This window comes from Camelus dromedarius, chromosome 29, assembly GCF_036321535.1.
Source record: "Camelus dromedarius isolate mCamDro1 chromosome 29, mCamDro1.pat, whole genome shotgun sequence".
Taxonomy (NCBI): Eukaryota; Metazoa; Chordata; class Mammalia; order Artiodactyla; family Camelidae; genus Camelus; species Camelus dromedarius.
The window spans coordinates 12,227,547-12,248,696 of record NC_087464.1 but is presented as its reverse complement, the minus strand read 5'-3'; the positions used below and the strand labels follow the sequence as shown (position 1 = coordinate 12,248,696).

At 49.1% G+C, this 21,150-nt stretch overlaps 1 protein-coding gene across 2 annotated transcripts in view; it reads left to right on the top strand.

Annotated features, from left to right (window-relative positions):
* Positions 1 to 21,150, top strand: part of SLCO3A1 (solute carrier organic anion transporter family member 3A1) — a 265,593-nt gene that overhangs the window by 222,742 nt on the left and 21,701 nt on the right. For both annotated transcript variants that reach the window (XM_031440508.2, XM_031440507.2), the window contains exons 6-8: positions 4,555 to 4,753; positions 5,734 to 5,872; positions 17,636 to 17,811. In XM_031440508.2, coding sequence (XP_031296368.2) covers positions 4,555 to 4,753; positions 5,734 to 5,872; positions 17,636 to 17,811 — 514 coding nt within the window. The remainder of the gene's footprint in view (positions 1 to 4,554; positions 4,754 to 5,733; positions 5,873 to 17,635; positions 17,812 to 21,150) is intronic.

The following is a 21,150-nucleotide window of genomic DNA, read 5'->3' as shown; positions in this document are numbered from 1 at the left end:
ACGATACCCCTTCTCCCCAAGCTCAAGCATGGCCTCACCAGTCTTCTCAGTGGTAGACTGCAGGCATCTGCTTCCAGCCCTTTGGAGCTGGCATGCTAAGGAAAAGCCTTTGCCCTCATAAGAAGCAGCATCACTTACAGGCTGTGGGCAAAGTGTTCTCACAGCAGATGAAGCAGAGAGAAGAGTCAAGAATGACTCCCAGGTTTCTGGCTCAGGCTGGTAGTGGGACCACTTGTGAAACCTGGAAATAGCATTAAAGAATCAGATCTGTAGGGAAGGTTGTGAGCTCAGATTTGAAGTTACTGAGGATGAGATGGTCATGTTATATCCACGTGATGTCCTGTGCGTGGCTGAGGGCTTATGAAGGAGAAGTGGGTGGCATTGGTGTGTGCAGGGTGGTTGAGGACACAGGAGTGGAGTCTGCAGAGGGAAAAAATGTGTAGAGTTAGAAAAGAGGGGGTGAAACACCACCCATGAGGAGATAGAGGGGGTCATAGAGACATTTAAGAAGCAGCACCTGAAATAAATCTGTGGCTCATGGGAGTCAAGGAAGCTATGAATGCAGGAAGGAAGCGGTCCTCAGTGTGAGTGCTCACGCGCGATGCAGGCTCACATGCCTCTGGTTGCTTAAACAACCAGGGCATCTTTCAGCCTGGGTCAGGGCTGTGTGTGTGTGAATTGGGCGCAGGGGAGCCCATACTGTGGTGTGGAGAGCAGCCCACGAGAGGGAAGGAATGGACACTGACCTCAGGACATTTTCCTGAGCTTAGCAGTGGAGGAAAGGAGAGAGGACGTGGCGAGTGATATGGGTTGGAGTTGAGGGAGTGGAGTGGTGATGGTGTTGTTGCTAGGAGACAATTGCTGTCGTGACAGGAAGGACTTGAGCAGGTGTCTAAGCAGAGGGGAAAGAGCTGGCAGAGTGGATTTGCAGAAGAGAGAGGGAATGTGGGTGGACAGCCTTTGACAGAAGACCTCATCTGTTCTGAAAGTGCAGAGAAGGAGAGGGACGTGAAGATGGCCACTGAGGCTGTGACAAGTCCGGCCCGGCATTCGAGAGGGCTCCAGCCCCAAGGAACTGTCTTCTCTATTAAATAGGAGTAAATCATGTCCTGAGAGGGATGGGCAAGGTGATACTTTCTGACCTTCATCTTTAACACTTCCTGTCCCTTCACAAAATAGCCAATAAACCAATGTCAGGGTGCTGACCCATCATGGGTCATCGGGGAAACACATATTTAAAACCACCATGAGATACACTGCACGTCCATCAGCCCGATGGTACCAAGTGTTGGTGAGGATGTGAAGCCACCGGAACTCTCGGGCACTGCTGGTGGGAGTGCAACGTGGTACAAGCCCTTTGGAAAACTCTTTGTCAGTGCTTTGGAAAGCTGAAAGCATATGCTTATGCTGGGATCCAGCCATCCCACTTCTGGGCATATACCCAGCAGAAATGAGTATTTAGGTCCACTCATTTATATGTGCATAAGGGATAGCATCCTGAACCGCTTTCTGCATCATAGCCCCAAACTGGAAACAACCCCACTGTCTGTTGAGAGTAGAAATGGGTAAATAAATTATAGGATGTTCATGCAGTGGACTGTCACATGGCATGAGAAAGCAGGAACACGGACACATGCCTCCATGTGGACGGATCTGACAGATGAAAGACGTCAGACATAAAAGAGTACATATTTATAAGAGTTAAAAAGAGAAAAAGTTAATTAAAGTGATAGAGGGCAGAATGATGGTTACCCTTGGGGGTGTGGGGATGGGGGGGACAGGGCACCAGGAAGCCCCGGGAGCTGGTGGAGATGTTTTTAATATATACATAGATGCAAAAATTCATCAGTTTCCTTCAGCTCTGTGCACGTCACAGGACATGATGTATCAATTTTGAAAAAATTAAAACCCTAGGACAATAACGTGGCCAGAGCCCAGCACCTCTTGCTGGGAGCTGCTAGGACAGCAGAAGCCTTATTTTTAACTTTATTACTAATCGCTCTTTACCATCCTCTATTTCAAGTGTTTCTTCCAAAAGGTATTAACAAAATGCAGTCAACCCTTTAATACCTGTCTGACAGAGATAGGGTAAAATGTGTCTCTCTGTAATTAAAGTTATAACTTCTTCATTATACCTACCATCTCCTTCTCAGGTTTTGCCCTCCAGTGCCCAAAGAGTTTCTCTCCCCTCCTGATTTCTTTGCCTCGGTCCCTTACATTTTGATTACAGTTGCACAGCTGCTTCAAAGTTGGGGCTGTGTTTTATTGCAGGACAGATTCCTAAGTTCTCTGTAGACAGACAAATCAATAGTCTTCAGGGAAGAAGGTCAAAAAACAATCTCGCCTTCCTGCACCTGTTTCTTTCCCAGCGACTGTCTGTTATAGCTCTCGGCACAGGAGGACCCTCTCCCTGTAGAGAGGCAGCCTGGTGACCCGTCTGTTGGTCCATCCATCAGCTGGCAGTCCAGGCAGGCAGGGTGCGTGCCCTCTCCCTGTGCTCTGCCCGTGGCATCATCACTCTGATAGCATGGCCTCTGGAGGGCTGGCTGCAGGAGGGGCTGGCAGGAGGCCTGTAGGGGACATAGAGAGCCACAGGGCAGGGCTCATGGTTGAAAATGCTTAGTCAGTGGCTCCTGCAGACCTAGGGCGTGGGACCCACACAGTCATCCTGAGCCATCCATGCGCAGACACTGGGCCACTCACAGAGTCATCAGCAGAGGGGGCAGAGTTACAGAAAAGAGCAACACAGATAATTAAGGGCTGATGGCATTGATTTATGCGTAAAGATAAAAAGGACTCAATCTACATAGGTTGAGGTAATGAGGATGGAGTTTGGGGGAAGTTCTGATAACCGCCTGCCTGCTAAGGCTGCACACACATCAGGCGGGGAGAGGGGAGGCTGATGATGGCTAGGAGAAGAGGTGCCAAAAGTCTGTTATTGCCATAGTTACCGTCATCACCAGGTGCCACTCCCCACTGCCTCTGATAGGAAATGGAACAAAATGCAGCCTGCTCTCTGGGTGTGGGCTGTGGTTGCCCTTGTTCATTCACACAGATCCAGTCTGCTCGCTGTTTCCTTTATCCCGGAAATAATCCCTCTGTGCCAGCTGCTACGCTAGGCACAGGGCACCTGGACTGAACAGGGTGGAAAGAATCCCAGGAGAGTGAGAGGGAACAAGAAAACCAGAAATACATGAGGCAGCTTCACATAGTGGGGAGAGCCACGAAACCAGTGAAACAGACACAGCAGGAAATCCCAGGGTGGGATTCAGATGGTGGGGTCTGGGAAGGCTTCTCTGATGAGGAAAGTGTCCAGCCAAGTAAAGACATAGGGTAAGAATGTCCTAGAAGAGGGACCAGCAAGTGCAAAGACTAGGGGCCTGAAAGGTTTGGCCTGTTCCAGGGAGAGATGGGGAGGACTGGGCATGGCTGGCTGGGGGGCAAGCATAGAGAGGCAAATGGGGGCCAGGTCATGAGGGTCATTTGGTCATTTCTATGCCAGGACAAGAGAGAACCAAGCACAGATAATCCAAGAGCATCAGGTGCTACAGAGATCCTGTGTTTTTTTTTTTTTTTTTAAAGTGACTTGTGCTGTTTTCTTTGCAGAGCTCAGCCTCCCTGATTCTGTTTTTCTCACCCTAATATTATGATTAATTTGCATTCCCTTAGCACATACCAGCTGATTGATGTAGTCAGTTGACCTGGAGGTCTGTTGATTGGCGAGGAAGAGGGAACCTAAACTGGAAAATTGGCCATGCACAATTTAAACGGTAGATAAATGACACATGGTCATTTAAAGCTGAGTTTTAGATGAAGTGAATCAGAACAGGGCAAAACCAAACAGGAGATTGGAACCCTAGGATCCTTCTGTCCTCCTAAAATGCCGTGAGTCTCTGAGAATCAGAAATCACAGGTTTATGATCCTGCTGCCTTGCAGACAGCCCTGTTTGTAAGAGAGGGTAGGAAATTTTGCCAGTTACTCACCAGGAGGTACGGAAAGTATTGATTTGATTGACAACTTCCTGAGAGCTCCGCGGAGCCGGTTAAAACACTGTCTCCACAGGCCAGTAAGTTCTGGGACTTTTGTTTAAACAGCCTCAGACCCTTCCTTGCCTAATTAGAAAAGGGGGAGAAAATCCCCAAGTGATCTCGTGTCCCAGACCTTCCCGCATCACCTCGAAAACACACCAAGAGCACATCACTGCCCCCTGATGCTTTCCTAGAATGCGCGTGCGTGTTCCCAGTCTGTGTCTGTTGTATCTTAGAGGCTGTTTTCCACACCCGCTGCGGGTTTACCCATGAGGGTCCCCCACTTAGCACAGGAGGTGTATGACTTAGACATTAAGTTTTTATGTGTCTACCCCCCCAATTTTCTGTGAGCTCCTTGAGGTCCCTAACAGAGACTTCGGGGCACAGCAGAGGACATGCCACTGCAGTGGTGCAGCAAGAGTCCTGTCCACGCAGGGCCCCGCCCTGGGCCTGGCACCCACGTGTCTGCGGCGATTGGCCCCGCTTCCCCTGCTAACAGTTCCCGCCCCTCTGCTCTCTTCCCAGGGATGACTGCGATCCCGTGTGCCTGTCTGGGAATCTTCCTGGGCGGCCTCCTGGTGAAGAAACTCAGCCTATCTGCCCTCGGGGCCATCCGGATGGCCATGCTCGTCAACCTGGTGTCCACCGCTTGCTACGTCTCCTTCCTCTTCCTGGGCTGTGACACGGGCCCCGTGGCTGGGGTTACTGTTCCCTATGGAAACGCGTAAGTCCCAGGGAGGTCTTGCCTCCCCTGCCTGCCCAGGGAGGCCAGGGCTCTCTCTCTGGGGTAGGCTAATGGAGCCAGCTTTGTCCCTAGTGACAGTGAGTCAAGAAGCCAGTGATGCCGCTGCATCTTACTCCATGGGTCAGAGAATCCATCTGAACCTTCTGGGCGGAGAGGGCAGACTTCCACGCAGGGGCTGTCTCCCAGGGAGACCGGGGGAGCCCTGGGGAAACAGTCAGATACTCACTCCCCAGAGGACTCAAATTCCTATTTTTGGTGTTTGACTTTAGGAATGATGTGAAGACAGACAATAAAAAATTTATTTTAAACTTCAGGATTGACTTCAATAACTCCTTAAACTATCAGAAGCTATCATTAGACTCATATAGTAATTACAGGGCAGGTATAGATAAGTGTGGGAGGGAGCCCGAGGGGGAGAAAGAGAAGGGAGGGAAGGAGGGAAGGAAGTTAGTTAGCTCTTATGGGACCACTTTTCTTATTACCGAGTTATTATCCCAGGACTGTGAACTAAAGTCAATCAGACCTGCCCTTAGAGGGAATCACAGAGTCCTATATCCACCACCCATAGCTGTCCCCTTCTCTGCATGAGACTCTGAGGCTGCCTTGGGAATCCAGTCTGGAGCATTGAGGCTGCAGTATGGTTGACCTGTAGGAGACCAGTTCCTCTCCACACCAGTCTCCTCCTCCGAGCAGGCTGCCAGGATTTCTCCCAAAGTTAAGTCAGAAGACACAGTAGAGCTGAGCTCATCTGCCACCCTGTAAGGTCAGATGGGGAGAGTGGGAGAACACGGGCAGAGGCAGCTTCTGTATATCCATGCACAGTCCAGGCACCAATGCCCCTTTGTCCCTTTACAATAACCGCAATGGCATCATGACCACAGAGGGCAGAGGGCTGTTGCCTGGGGTTCCAGTGGAAGTCGACCTTTCTCTGATGGGTTCCATATTTCCATCTCTTCCAGCTCAGCGCCTGGCTCAGCCCTGGACCCCTACTCAACCTGCAATAAAAACTGTGAATGCCAAACTGATTCCTTCACTCCAGTGTGTGGGGCAGATGGCATCACCTACCTGTCTGCCTGCTTTGCTGGCTGCAACAGCACGGTACTGGTGGTTTTCTGATGGGGTAGGGTGGGCAGGGGATCAGGCAGCCAGAGGCTTCAAACCCAAGGTGAAGGGCAAGAGTGGGCAACCACGCGCGTTCCCTCAACTTTGTGTTCCTGCGCTGTGAATTTGTGTCAGCCCCTGCCTTGCTCTAGTGGAGGGGTCTCCATCAGCAGGATGGGAGGCCAGCCAGGCCATCCAGTTGCTTCTTGCCAAATCAAATAGGCTTCCAAAAAGTGTCATTGAGCAACTGAAAGTAAAAATTCAAAGGAAACTGTATGGAGCCAGAGAAAAAGATTGTGGCTGAAAGCACTCACAAAAGGTGTCAGTGGAATAGGATGACTCCCTGGTAATGAGCTCCCCATCCACAGAGGTATGTAAAAAAAGACTAGAAAACTATTTATGGGGGAAGACCTCTTCCAAACCTGAGATTGTATGACACTAACTCAGCCTCTTCTCTACTCAGTTCCCTTTGTCTTTTTCTTCTCAACTAGATGCCCCCACATTTTACCATCCTCTCACTATAGTTTTTTGGGGGGGTTTTTTGTTTGTTTTCTGGTTCTTTCCTTCTCAGCATGAATTATACACTTGGCTGTCAGCCTGCAGCTTTCCACATTCTCTGCATGAAAACCTGATGCTAAGGGACTGGTCACTGGGTCCCGCTGAGCCCACCTTGCAGGTGTCTCTTGCACCTGCCCATCTTCTGCATCTACACCACCACTGCCCTGGTGCAGACCCTCCTCATCTCTTGCTTGGACCGGTGTAGTAGTTGCCTCCCTGGCCTCACAACTCAGGATGGCCCCCTTCTGGTCTGTCTTCTGCATTGCAGCCAGAATGATTTCTGTAACACTGCATATGACCCTTTCTAATGCTACTATCAACTAGAAGATGAGATCTAGGCACTAAGTTAGGTTCATGTGTGTCTTCAGCACATGTCTGTCCTCAGCCAGGCTCTTCATCTGTGCTTCCTTTCAGTTTGTGGTCTTCAGCTTTCCCCATACAAGGTGAGTTGGACAGCTCCTACTCACCTGTCAATACCCTACTCAAATGGCTCCTCCTCTGTGACACCATCCCTGCCCTCCTTTTCTTTCAGGTTCTTGCCTCTGCAAGAGGTATCTGTCTCTTCTGGAGGTGGTTTTCTCATTTCATTACAGTGATCTGCTGAAAATGTTTGTCATCTGCTCTGATCTGTGAGTTTCCGGAGCAAGAAACATCCACAGTGCTCCATAAATGTCCAGAATGCAGAGATGGAAAGGAAGATAAGAAGACAGCTGAGTGGCTGCTTTCAGGGATCTTACATTTGAAATCCTTGGTTTCCTCCCCCTTTCCACATCCTGCATCTTTGGGAGGAGCAGTGATATCTCTGAAGGAAGAAAAATTGATCATTTATTCTCATTTCCAAAGATTTCATTTTTCTGTACATTTAACATTTAGATTCTCGGCCAGCTATTAACATTTTTCTATAGAGAAAATAAATCACCCTGGGAGGGGGTGGGGAGGAACTGATTTTTCAAATTAGATGATAAAGCAGTTTCTTTATATGAGTGGAAATGATTTTAAAATAGGGACGGGACCTTGAGAACAGCTAAAATAAAAACATAAGCTATTCTTTTTCACAACAATTTCATTAACAGTTTAATATCCAGAGAGTTATATTATAAGTCATTTTTGGTTACTGTGCTGTTAGAATTACTGACTCAGAATAGGCTAGTATCCCAAGCCAAAAGCTGTCTCTATTCCAGAGCATTCTCTGACCAAAAAATAGTCTTAAAAAAATGCATGTCCCTTGATCTTGCATGGACAAGAGTCTTATTGCATGAGAGCCTCACTGGGCCCATGTTTGCTTCTGGCTGCTGAAACAGCACACTGTGGAATGCAATTATCATCAGAGGGCAAGCTTCTCTGCTCTCCTCTGGGTGTATTGTTTATTCCCCAGACACCTGTCTTTTCTTCGCATTACTGGAGGCTTCACATTGTCTGCTGGGGTGCAGGAAAGCAGAGGTTACATCCCCTGCAATTACAAGGTAGAGATTGAGAAAGCCCCAGGGCTGGGGTGGGAGTAATATTCCTCCCCATGGAAACAGATCTCTGGATTCCCTGGCTTCCAATAGATGGATGAGAGCTTTGGGGCCATGGAGCCACGCATATCCTGGAAAGGGGTCCTTGTGACAGGCCCTGAAAACAACCACCACCGTAAAACTTGCAACAGCAGCAAACTTTCCTGAGAGCCTCTGTGGGCCGGGTGACAGGGCCTTCCACGTGTCACTCATGGCCCGTGGCAGCTTGGCCCAGAGACAAAGGAATCTCAGGCGATGATCCAAAAATGAGCAAAAAGCAATTTCAGTCTTTTAAGGTAGTTTGAGAAAAGGCCAAAATGTGGATTATATTCCTGGTCTGTTTACTCCCTCCTCGTCTCCCTCTTCCCTTCTTGTCTCCAGGCTTCCCACCTCAGGAAAAAAAAAAACCAAAAAAACAAAAAAAACTCTTCCACAAACTGAAAGAAGAGCAGCTGCTTTCAAGGAACCTAGAGCTGAAATCATCTGTTTCCATCTCTCTTCCCTCTTTCCCCTTTTCATATTTATTCCTTCACCGTCCGCTGGAGTCCCCTGCCTTTCCCAGTGGGAACGCAGCCCTTTTCCCACCCACACCCCCAGCCCCACGTGTATTATCTCCCTCACCCTCCCGGCAGCCTTGCTCCCTGTGCCCAAGGGCACAGAGAACGTGGTGGTGCTGGTGTTGGAACGTAGGGTGTGCCCAGTGCCAGTCCCAGTGTCTTCCTCTGACTCTGTGACTCCCTTCTTTACGATCCCTGCCTTTTTCCTAACAGAAAAGCTCTCCAGGCATCCACCCTACAGTCGGGACATTGTGCCTTCACAGTCTGCTCCTGCTGCCTCTCCAGCCTCAGCCTCCCGACTCCGCGCCCACCTCTTGAAGAACCACTTGCTCTGTCAGATTTCTTAGGGTCCACCCAACACACTCAGCTCTGTCTAACCCCCGGACCTTTGTACATGCTGTTTGCTTTATCAGGGCTAATCTTCCCCCAAGCCCTTCCGATGCCTAACACCTCCTTATCCACCTCGGAGACACCTCCTCCCACCTTCTCCCTTCCTCCAGCGCTGCACTGGCACCCCTCCTGCAGGGGCTCCAGCACCTGCTCTCTCCCAGCAAGGCTTTTGCTGCCCACCCCCACCCAGTCGAATAGCCTGGGTCCTCCTGCATCTCCCTCACTGGGCTCCAGCGTCCCGGGATGGGGTTCTGCTGTGGACCCCTGCATTCTCAGTGTTAGCTGTGGCTCTGGATAAAGGTCCCAGGCTTCCTGCACACCTGACTGGTAACCCTGTGCCGACCTCAGGGAGCCCCAGGGAGCCACGGGCGGTTATACCACAACTAGCAGGCAGGTAGGTTGGCTGGTGCAGATTTCAGTACTAGACACCTCATCCGTGCTCATCTCTCACACTTGATAGCTTCCATCAAGACCGAAAATTTCCCCCAACTCGATGAGAGGCGAGTAAGTCACGGATGAAACCGTTCTGACTGTTAGCAGATCTGGTTCCCCTCAGCGGTTTCCTGATGTTAGATTTCCCTTCCTGCCTTGGTTTGGGTTTTGTTTCTTGTTTTCTTATCTCGTGTCTCCTTGAGTGATAGCGATGGAAATTTCCAGAATGGCATGTAATCTACACTGTCTAATTCCTCTCATTGCATGTGACCAGGAGGGGTGACGGGAAAGATTGCAAGTTAAATTCAGAAGCTTCCTTTGGCATGACTGTTTTGCCCAGATTGTTACCGTACCGTTCACTCTCAGAATTATTCTGACAGAAAGCATGTTGGTAGCTGCCGACTGACGGCTGCAAGTTGTAGCCCTTTGATGCGCTGTATCATTGACTTAGAAAAAGCTTCTATCAGCCACCAATGGGATGTTGAAAGTCAGTACAAGTCCAGCACAGAAGTTTACAGGGGATCTAATCTATCCCTCCATCCAGGCAATGATACTTATCGAGTTCCTGTTTGAGCAGAGCCCTGAGTAGGTGCTATGATGAGGGAGGGAGGGGGGGATGCTTGCGGGAGGCTCGTTGTTCAGTGTTGTGGTTCTCTGTCCTGGCTGAATGTTTGGGAGCTTTAAAAATACGTCTGAGCTCTGTCTGCAGAGATTTTGATTTCCTTGTTCTGCAGTGGGACCCAGCCATCAGTTTTTTTAAATACGCCCTTCCTCCATCAGTGTTTTTGGTGTGTAACCAAGGTTGAGAACCACTGTGTGGTGTTGACAGTTTGGGCTGCATCATTCTTTGTTGTGGGAACTGTCCTGTGGTCCAGAGAATATTTAACGGCATCACTGGGGCTTTACCTACCATAAACCAGTAGCATCACCCTCCCCTGCCAGACACCACTGGTGAAGTCACCAATGCCTCCAGATATTTCCATAGGTCCCTGGAGGGACAGAATGCCCCCCAATTGGGAACCACTGCTGTAGTCAAAGGAATGAGCGCTTAAAATTTTCTAGAAACAGGGTGGCATCTGAGCTGACACGGAGCATTCATCCTTCAGTCTCCTTCCCCTTCTCACCACTGCTGGACTCACCCACTGTAGAAACCAAGCTGGAGATGAGACATGCCATAGCAGCGTAGACGTTCCAGCAGAAGAAACACACGGCTCAATTACACACCGTCTCTGCTCTGCAGGTGTATTTACCGAGGCCGAACCAAGGTTTAACAGCCCAGGGTATTTCATAAACAAGTCTAGGCTGTCGGCCTTTCTGTGAAAGGTGGGTGGGAATTAACGTGGCGCCTGTACCCCTGTGGGGCAGCAGGTGTCTGGAGCTGAGAAGAGGCTGACACTTTAGACAAGACGTTTGATCTCCCCTTAGCCACAGCCCCCACCACTGCACCCCTTACTAAACCTGGACCATTTTTTTTACCTGTTTCTTAATGATCCCCCAGAGTTAGAATTTACAAATCCTCTAGTATCACCTGGCCCCATTTGCCAGAACAGATTTAAAAGTCTGTCTTCATCCTGGTGATGGCTTGTCAGAAAGGACTTGTGAATATTCTGAAATGAAGCCCATTGGGGCCATTGCCACCCAGGGCACCTCATATGTCTCAGGCCCTGGGCTTGACATGAGAGATGAAGAGATGAATAAGGTGAGGAGATCATGTTTATTATAAGATGAGATGCGATATATTAATAGAGTTCTGGACAAGGGAACACCCAAGAGCAGCAGCTGATCTGGCCTTACATGTTTACAACATAACGCTAAGTGAAAAGAGCACATTATAGAACAATATCTAGATTATGGTTCCTTTGAGTAAAGAAAAAGAAAAATCTAAATATTCGTATATCTTTGCATGGAAAAAATTGGAAGGGTATACCATCTGTTACCTATAATGTTCATAGAACATTGTCTCTGACTAGGGACTGAAAACTTAATTTTTATATGTTTCTTTACCTTTTTCTGTGTTTCTCAATTGTCTAAAATGAACATGCATTCCTTTTCTAATAAGGAAAAAAATTATTAAAAAAAAAAAAACTCCAGCATTAAAGGTCAGGTGGTTACAGTCTAATAGAAGGAAACCGGTATGTAGGGAAATTAGTGAACTTGGATTGTTATGCCTGCTTGGGTGCAGGGCCGAGTGAGGCTGGAAGGAAAGATCGTGGGCGTTATCTTCTGGAGGAGGAGCAGGGGCAGGGCCGGCCTTCATCCACGGAGAATGCGTGGTATCCGCCTGGTGGATAGGACAGAAGGACGTCCCAGGATGCAGTGTGTGTGTGAGCATGGAGACGGCGGGGAGGCTGGAACCTTGGGACAGGGGCAAGGATTTGGTCTAGAGGAGGGAGAGAGAAAGCTAGACAGAGGGGCCTGGTGTGCATGCTGAGCTGCAGCCGCATCCTTCCCCTCCGTGCCCTGCCCACGCTTCCCACCCGAGATGGAGCAAAGAGCGAGCTAGCCCCACGCTCCTGGAGAACAGCCCTTTCCTCCCCCTCCACAGGAGGTAATTAAGGCTCGGGATGCGTGTGGTTCAGGTTATGGGGGTGAAAGGCGGATGGAGGTCTTGTTTTGGGTGCAGTTTTCCTCCCTAGCCATTATCCTTCAGCCGGCGACCCTGCAAGGGAACGAGAGCACGTTTCTTCCTTCTGTGTTTCAATATCCTCTTTGCCTTGAGGTGCGCGGGTTGCGCGTGGTGCTCTTTATGACAAGCTCTGAGGTCTTCGCCTGGAAATAGCAGTTTGGGTTGGGCCAGTGAGGTGAAGAGATTCTAACCCACAAAGAGACAGTAACAGATGACAGCAGAATGTCTGGGGAACTTCACTGAGTCATGAAAGGCCCCATAAATGTCCAGAACACAGAGGAGGACGTTGTCATTCAGAGGAAGATGCCCCAGCTGTTGTGGTCCCAGCTCAGTTCTTCGCCCTATGGGTCATCAGACAAAAGGAGGACAGAGCGTTATGTGTGTCAGCACTCCCCCTAGCAAACCCCCATTCTGAACTACAGGACTAGGGCCGGACATTTAATAGAAACTGTCATTTCTTCCTAGTAACTGAATACATTTCAGAAAGAAAACCAAAAACAGTATTCCAGGATGTTGGCAGAGGCTCTCTACCTTTCAAGTTTTCACAGGCTTGTAATACAGATAACATCATCCGCCCCGCCACACACCTGTCCCCTTAGAAAACTAATTTTTTTTACCTAGAAATTAGTTGTATGTGTGCAATTAATAGGAATTGACTCATCGGTGTTGTATGGGGCGGGGGGGGAGGAACCCAAACAAAAACAACTTTATTTGCCAGATGTTTTTGAAACACTGCAGAGGAGTATTTTGTTCTTGTAATATGAGCTGTCAAAATAGCATGGTTATGATTTCCTTCATCAATAGAAAATGAATCCAAGATTCCAGGGAGTCATTTTTCTCTTTTGCTGGTCTCCAGCTTTATTGTAATTATTTATCCCCATCATTGCATGTGAATAGAAACATTTCTCAATTTAAATGAATGAGTGTAGACCAAGAGTACGATTTTCAATGACTGGGCTCTTCTTTATTCGTTGATTTCTTAATTTTTTTCATGTTTTGTAGTTTTTAATTTTGTAATAGGTGATACATTTGTATGACTCAAAAACCAAAAACTTTGAAAAGGAGGGAGTGGAAATCCTCCTCTCCGCTTCTGTCTCCTGTTCACCCACTTTCCAACCTACTCCTCTGCCCAACGGGTAGTTACTGTTAGTATCTTGTATATCCGACTGGATTCTCATACACAGCTAAGATCTTATTCTGTAGCTTTTATTTGTGGGGGTTTTTTTTGTTGTCAGCAATTTATCTTGGTGTTCTTCCCGTATTAGGACGTAAAGAGCGCTCTCATACCGTTCTTACAGCTATGTGATCTTCCATTATATGGACCTATTGGAATGATCTAACCAATCCTTGTGGATGGGCGTTCAGATGGCTGCAAAACCTTTAGCTCTTGCAAACAGCGTTGTGACTCAAATTGTCCTTCCCTCATTTTGTGCCTGGGCAAGTCTGTCTGTAGGATGAATTCTTACAGAATTTACAAGCCAGTCCCACTCTGTCCTCCAGGTCACCACTGCTTCCAAACCTTGTCATGCCTGTCCCTCTGGGAGCCCTGTGGTCATCTGATAATCAACAGGGCACACTTATTTCTGGGAAAGCTAGATCCTCCCACCCAACCCGTGGCACCGGGCAGAGAACCCCACTCTCACAGAGGCAGTGGGGACTCCCTTCTTCCCCAGAGCATGGCAAGCTGGGAAGACACTCCTTTGCGATGGGGATGGAAAATTGGACATTTATCAGGTCAGGAGTGGTAAACTGATCTCTTGGAGCCTGGTGTACTTTCTTAATAGTTAAATATATTGGGGACTGCCCAGGACAGCCCTGGGGCAGTCCCACTTCATTCAAGTCGTGACAGCCTACAGGCAGGTGCCACGGTCCATCTTTATTTTGGACCGGCCCCAGGAGACCATTGTACACAGACAGGGTGAGAATTAGCCTCTATCATCTCCTTAATTAAAGTGGGTCGTTCCTTCATACCCAGGTTATCTCTGTATTTTCAAACTTACTACTGCTCGGAGCTTTTGCAGGTCTAGGGGTCCCCACTTAGATACTCAGTTAATATCAGCTGAAGGGTTCTCTCGCTACTTCCTTCTCATTTGGGATCATAGTGTGAAACTCCATTGGCAGAAAGTCCCCTCTTCCAGTTACACACCCTGGGATGATTATTCCCGCCCCTCTGGGACGTCAGGGTGGAAGTCTCTTCCCTAACAACCGCCTTATGTGCCCAGAGCCCTCAGCAGCTCCTCTAGCACAGTGGCCGTGTGAAATGAGACAGAAATAAGATGCTTTTATCTCAGTGATTACACAGCCCATCTAGTAAATGAACATGTCCAGAAAGGCAGCGTCCTGTGAACCGAGTGAGTAGACGCTGGGGCTGAGCCACCATGGAGGCAAAGGGGAAACGTGAGAGCACAGAGCCAGAGGGAGGGACAGGACACAAACGGGCCCAGGGCAGCCCAGGCCGACTGGACAGGAATGAGGCACTAGTGGGGTTACTGACACCCACGACCAGCCGGCGACCAGTGATGATTTTGGCTTGCTGGTGCTGGGGAGAGAAGCTGGAGTTGGATGGGTCCCTCCCAAAGGCTCTAGGCAACACTGTACTTCTTTATTCAGATTTAATATATTTGAGTGGAGCCATCACATTCCTAAGGGGATATGTGAGTCAGAACTCAGTTCCTGGGGTACTTGGCTGAACAAGACCATAGCCATCCACGAGGTGCCTATTCCCTATATATACCTGATCATGCTTTGAGTCCATGTGGTTCTAAGGACCCCAGTCCCAAATCTCTTTTAGGGATCAAAACTACGGTGGTCTCTGTCCTTATTAGTCTTATGGTCATGAGGAAGATGATTTTGACATCTGAGAGGAGGTAGGACAAGAATTACCACCTGGTATCTAGAGAGTTAACAGGGTGTCATTTCTAAGGCAAGAGATGTAGAGGGAAGGGAGATTGGGGCCAGAGGTATATGTATCTGTCAGGGTTTGGTCAAAACAGTACCTGCAAGTCTTTTGGAAATAAAGGGTTTAGTATAGGAATTAGAGCTTACATAAACATGGAGGAGTTGGGGAATTAAGATCTGGAAGAAGTGAGATGAAGGATTGGAGAACAGTCACTCACCCCATCCATGAAGCACCAGCTCAGGTGGGAAAGTCGAGGCTTGTGGGAAATTCCCAAAATCTGTGCTCAGGCAGCCGCTCAGTGCAATGAAGGGGACTCTCCGGGAAGGATCTGGGGAAGCAGGTCAACAAGCCTGCGTCCAAGTCAGCAGAGGTGGGCACGGAGCCTCTGTTGGCAGCAGGGCAGTCAGGAAAGAAGACAGGTGCACATAGGGATGCTGGGACCAGTGAGCACCTTCTGGGCACCTCTGTGTCTGACCATCTGAGAGTAGCGACCTCTGCTTCAGTTCTACCTTCCAAACCTTGCCCACATTCCCCTCCTCATCTATACAAGGAAAGGAATGCTAAGGAGATAGTTACCCGCCGTGGCTGGAAAAGTAGTGCGAATGCAGAATCCCGCACAAGGTTTTCATCCCTGAAGTCGAGGTCGGTTGTCTCAACGTGCTCGGAGTGTTAGGAAGGGGCATCCCAAGTGGGTCTTGGAGGGATGTGGGCTAGAGATTAAATTTAGGAGGGTCATCAGAAAGCACACAGAGGCAAAACGACCTAGGGAAGAGTGTGGGATGAGAAGGGAAGAAAGTCCTGACCAGAGCCCCAAGGAACTCCAGGATTTTAAGGTAGGAGGTGGGGAAGGTGCAGACGGAGCAACCAGAGATGGAAGAAGGAAACCAGAGAGCAAGCGAGGGAACGAGCAGTGGGAGCCAAGGAGGGGGTCACAGGCACTTGCTCTGGGGGCGCCAGGAAGAGATAAGTGGGTGGTGGCGTTGGGCCGTGCAGGCCACTGGCGAGCTTAGCTCGTCTGATCCTTGCATGTGGGGGACCCAAGCCAGCTGGAGTAAGTTGAGAGAATGATAGAAGGGGACCGCGGAGTGAAGATGGTGAACAGCTAGAAGTTTGGCTGTGAAGTCGGCGTCGGGGGAGGAGCAGTTTCCTCTCTCCAGGGGGAGAAGCGGCATTTTCAGTTCAAGCTGGGGAGAAGCCCTGCTCCTTAATAAAAGCAGAGGAAGATCTGTTCACTTAGGCATTCTAAAACCATCTGCTGAGTTTCCTCTACTGTGTCTCGGCGCTGTGCTATGAGACAGCGCTCTGTAAATCACACATAAGACACGTTCTTATCCCGGAGCACAAGGTCTCCTCCAGGAGGACCAGAAGGGGCTCTGCCCGAGGGGTGTGGAGTGTGCCCTCATGGAGGGGGAGTGCGGCTCTGCCAGGGGAGGCCGCCAGATGGAGGAGATGTTAGCACTGGACTTTGAAGAGGAGCTAAATGTCTCCAGGCAGAGGTATATGGAAAGGGACAAAGGGGCAGGACCTTAGCACCTTTCAGGGAATGACTGGGTGCTGTACTGGGGCCATTTACACAAAGGCACATGCTCTGGGCAGGTGGCTTAGGAAGAAGGGTCCAACCCCACGGAGTATCTCCCCCCAACTTCCCACGGATAAAAGCACCTGCGCAGGACACAGCCACACAGGACTGAGGGAGTACAGAAAGGCTTGGGACACGCATGAAAGCATCCCACGTAGCTTTATGGGCTGAGAAAACCCCCATTTGTACGTCCTGTGGAGAAAGAAAAAGAAAAGGAGAAGGAGGGGAGGAACAGAGCCCGGGGAGAGGGACTGAGGAGGAGCGATGTAGCAGCCAAAGGGGATTTGTTTGACCCTCAGGGGGATTTACCTCGGTGTGTGCTCTGAAAGCCAAGCAGTCCTGGAAAGAAAAGTGATGAATCATTTATGATTGTTTTCATTTTGTATTCATTAAAGGCTTCGGCACGATTATTATCGAACCTTAATTGGCTTGGCCACTGGCTCGGCACTTCCTCTCCCAGCCCCTGCTCCTCCCTTTGCCATCAGAAATTCCTGGAGCGTGAGCCAGGACCATGCCGGGGAGCAGGGGCGGCTGGGCGAGAATCCACCCGAAGATCAGATGGAATTCAGCTGCTTTTCTTTCTCCTCTCTGATCATATATTAATAAATGCGTCTCGCTGGACTTCAGCTCGCCCCCCCTGATATGCTGTAAGCTCCCTGGCATCTCTGTGCCCTCTTCGCTTTCTCAGCCACTCCAGAACTTTCCCATTAGCTACCCCGTCTCACCGCCCCACGAGCGCAGCAGCTTCACGCATGACAGTGCACGTCCTTTGTTCCCAGTGCCACGCTGGGCACTGAACCAGACGCGGTATGCAGGTTACCTGATTTACTTCTTTTAATACACTTCAGTGTAATTATAACCGCATAAAAGAGAGGACAAATTGGCAAGTGATTACAGTGTTAATTTGGCAATGTTTTATCACATTGTGGAAGCACAATTTCCTCTCTAATTGTATTGGTGGGGACACATTTGTGCTGCCTATTGAGGGATTCTTGAGCATAGAAATGAGATACACAGGAGACTGGAAACTCAGCCGTCCTACCCATAAATATTCCTTTATTTGCATGTGTTTTGCAGCCTCCTTTAAAAAGCTAACTCGTTTATTCAGGCCTAATAAATGAAGCACTACAGGGTGCATAATAAGGCTGTGACAGCTGATGGATGGCTTTGGATTTGCAAACTGGAGATACCCCCAGTTAAAAGGGCGAACGCTTCCCTTCCAGAATCTCACCGGCTGTGCGTGCCTTGCGACCGTCCCACCTGAGAATGCGACCGTGGTTCCTGGAAAATGCCCCAGTCCCGGGTGCCAAGAGGCCTTCCTCACCTTCCTGTGTGTGATGTGCGTCTGCAGCATGATCGGGGCAATGGCGCAGACCCCCTCGGTCATCATTCTTATCAGGTAAGCTTAGCCCCAGGGAGCTGAGAGCCAGCCTCACTCTCTCCCTCTGCCCCACCTGCTGTGTGTCTGCAGTTCTGGAAATCAGAACTCTGGGGACTATGTGAGTCTTAAAAGCAGCTTCCCTCGGCTGGTGGGAATCAGTGACCTCTGACAGGCCCCTCACACCAGAAGTGGAAAGCATGGCCCAAGGGAGAACGCTACACTGCCACGTCCTCCCAAGAACAGACTGCAGGTGATTTTGAAAGGGACTGTCATGTGGTCTTTCATTGATTTTTACAGGGAGCAACATTGTTGGAGTAAAATGAAAATAGCGTTGGACTAGCCAAGTCCCAGTGTCTGGCCCCTGTGGCCACTGATTGGCTGTTTGACCTTGGGCCCCTTGTCCCTCAGACTTGTTTCTGAATCTGGAACTAGAGGTGATGTCACTGGTCCTGCCTGCCTCCTGCAGTGATGTGGGTCCCGCTGAGACTGCGTGTGTACAAACATCGTAAAGATGTGAGGGGTTACTGAGGAGGTGTGATGCAGGGCCCAGTGGCTCACGGAAGGCAAGCAGTGACTGCTTTTGTACAAATGGATGATTGGAGAGAGCCACCCATGATTCTGTGTGTGCCCATCTCTCAGGAGCTGTGGGCAGGTGAGGTGCCTCAAAGGCGAATTACTGAGTAATGTTCTGAGTGACTAACACAGCCGCAAAGTTGTCTGGGTTGGGCCAGGAACCTAGAGGCGGCGTGCTCCAGGCCCCAGCATCCGCGTGAGCCAGAAGGAGTGGCACCAAACACAGACAGATCCATCTCCCTGGGACGCGGTTATCTAAGCAAACCAATTCAGTCCCAGGGGCTAGAGATCAAAGTCGGGGTGAAATGCTTGGATGCAGCTGGTACAAATGTCCATCACCAGGTGCTTGATCCAGACTCTCTCTGCTTCTCACCGTGCCTACCACATCTCCTGATCTTGGTGATGAATTCACGAGGGAAAGGATTTACGTGAAGTACTTTGTTATCTAGAAAGCCATTAGCAAAGCTTTTTTTTTTTTTTTATTGTTTTTGGTTTGTTTTTGTGGGGGTTTTTGGGGGGGAGTGGTAATTAGGTTTATTTATTTATTCATTTATTTATTTTTTAGTGGGGGTCCTGGGGATTGAACCCAGGACCTTGTACATGCTGAGCACACACTCTACCACCAAGCTATACCCTCCCCTTCTCCAGCAAAGCTTTTTTAATGTGCAGAAGCATTCAGGATACAATAGCAAACTGCCGTTTTATACCTATTAAGTTTGAAAAATAAATGGGAGAAATTCAACACCCAGTGCTTGCAAAGCTGTAGGAAAACTGGTGAAATCACATATTGCTGGTGGCATCAAAAAACGTAGGGCTCCTTGCAGGAAAAGCACTATGGCAAGTGGGAATCAAGAGCCATAAAAATGTTCAGATTTTTTTTTATACAGGAACCCTGCCCCTTGCCACTTATCTTAAGAAAATACTTCTCTACAAGAAGAATAAAGCTCAATGCAGACAGATTTTTTATTACAATGTTAACTGTGATAGCAGAAAAATCTGAATTGGAATAGTGAGTTAAATTATAGTACCACAGCTCAGTGGAATAATGAAAATTCTTAAGAAAGCAAAAAGTGTTTATGAAATGAGCTATTGAATTTAAATTATATATGGAGGGTGATTATATACAATAGGCATACGGACAAAACCCCTCAGATCTCAGGTAGGGGTTTAGGGTAGCTGCATTATGAAAAGTTTATTTTTTGTTCTTAGAAATTCCCATGAAGCTGTATTGTGCTGTTCCCACATAGAAGGGTCCAAGAAGCAGGGAAAAAATGGCCCTCACAACTGTTAGCAATGACTTGTCCCCCCCGTTTTTTCTCGCCCTGACTACTCTGCAGAAACTTAGCTGAGTAGTTGAGTTGTGACTGGCAGACCCAAACACAGAAAGTCGGTTGAAATCTTAATCATTTCCAAATCTCAGCTTGAGAAACGGCTCATGGAGATTTTCAGGAAATATTTGATTCCTTCTCAGTGGACCAGCAACAGATGGCCTAAATGCCCTCGGCTGGGCCTCGTCCACCCCACAGCTCCATGCTCTGCTCCATGGGGCCGGCTGGTACCTGCCCGCTTGCCTTTTGAGGGGCAGGGACCCAGGCTAATACCATATTCCCTCACCACCCACTCACAGTGCTCCGTCACAGAGGTTCCAAGCAGGTACAGGGGACACAGTCTGAGTCATAGCCCAGGTGGGCCCCAGCCCTTCCCCATCCCAGAGCAGTGCACCCGCTCTCACTGTTACACCAGACAGGTGTGTACCTGCCCGCAGCAGTGCTCAGGACGTCTGCAGGCCCGGATGCCAGCCAGCAGTCACTCGGGTGCCAGCGCTGGGGGGGCTCTTGTTTTAACTTCCTGTGCTTGCATCTCTGCTCACACACCGATGCGGAGATAGAGGCTCAGAGAGTGATTAAGCCCTGCCCTCAAGGTAAGGTAGCTAGGAAGTGGTCCCCTGGCCTCGCCTGGAACTTTCAGCAGCGTTGCCCTGGGTCCTCCGTTTCTCCGTAACTAAATCTGAGGGGGGTTATTCCTCCCGTGGGAACTAGTTTCCCAACAGGATATGAAGGGAGATCTTAGCGCCTTCTTCCCTTTATTCCTAGTGATGCGATAGCTAAAAGGAAATCAAATTTCAGGTGATACGTATTCTGGCTCATCATGCCGTCGTGTTTTCTTGATAAGGGGACTTTGCCTTTATCTTTGTGTCTTTCAAGTCAGTAGCTCCACATGAATGTGCAAAATCTGGGACCATGGAGCCAACATTAACCCCAGAGAACTTGGACTCTGTGCCAGGCATATATTCTGCAGAGAACTGACCCTGTGTCTGTCCAGAAGCACTGATCTCACCTTTAATATTGTACAGTAGCTGGCTCAGTCAGCCAGAGAGTGGCGTCCCCATCACTCAGCGAAGGTCTTGACCTGCTGCCCTGGGAGTACTTGCATATACTGCACTCCTTACAATTAAGAAGGAATGTGTTTTTCTCTAAGAATGACACATTTTTAGTTTTCCCTGAAAATCTCAGAAATAGGGCAGACTGTGAAAATCACCTCCGTGTCCTTTTGGTTTGATGGTGTCTTTTGGCCTATTACACCGGGAAGCCAAAGGCGTGCCCGTCTGACACTCAAACCAGGTGGGACGTCATTGGACGGCTGCCACTGGGTGCTTGGAAGGATGACCCCTGGGCCATTTAAGAATGTTATTCTAGCTGCGAAGCCCATAGCCAGGTTATGTATCCTGTGTACCAGGTGTCCCATTGGACTTAGATGTCCCATTGGTAACTTCGTTCTAATGTT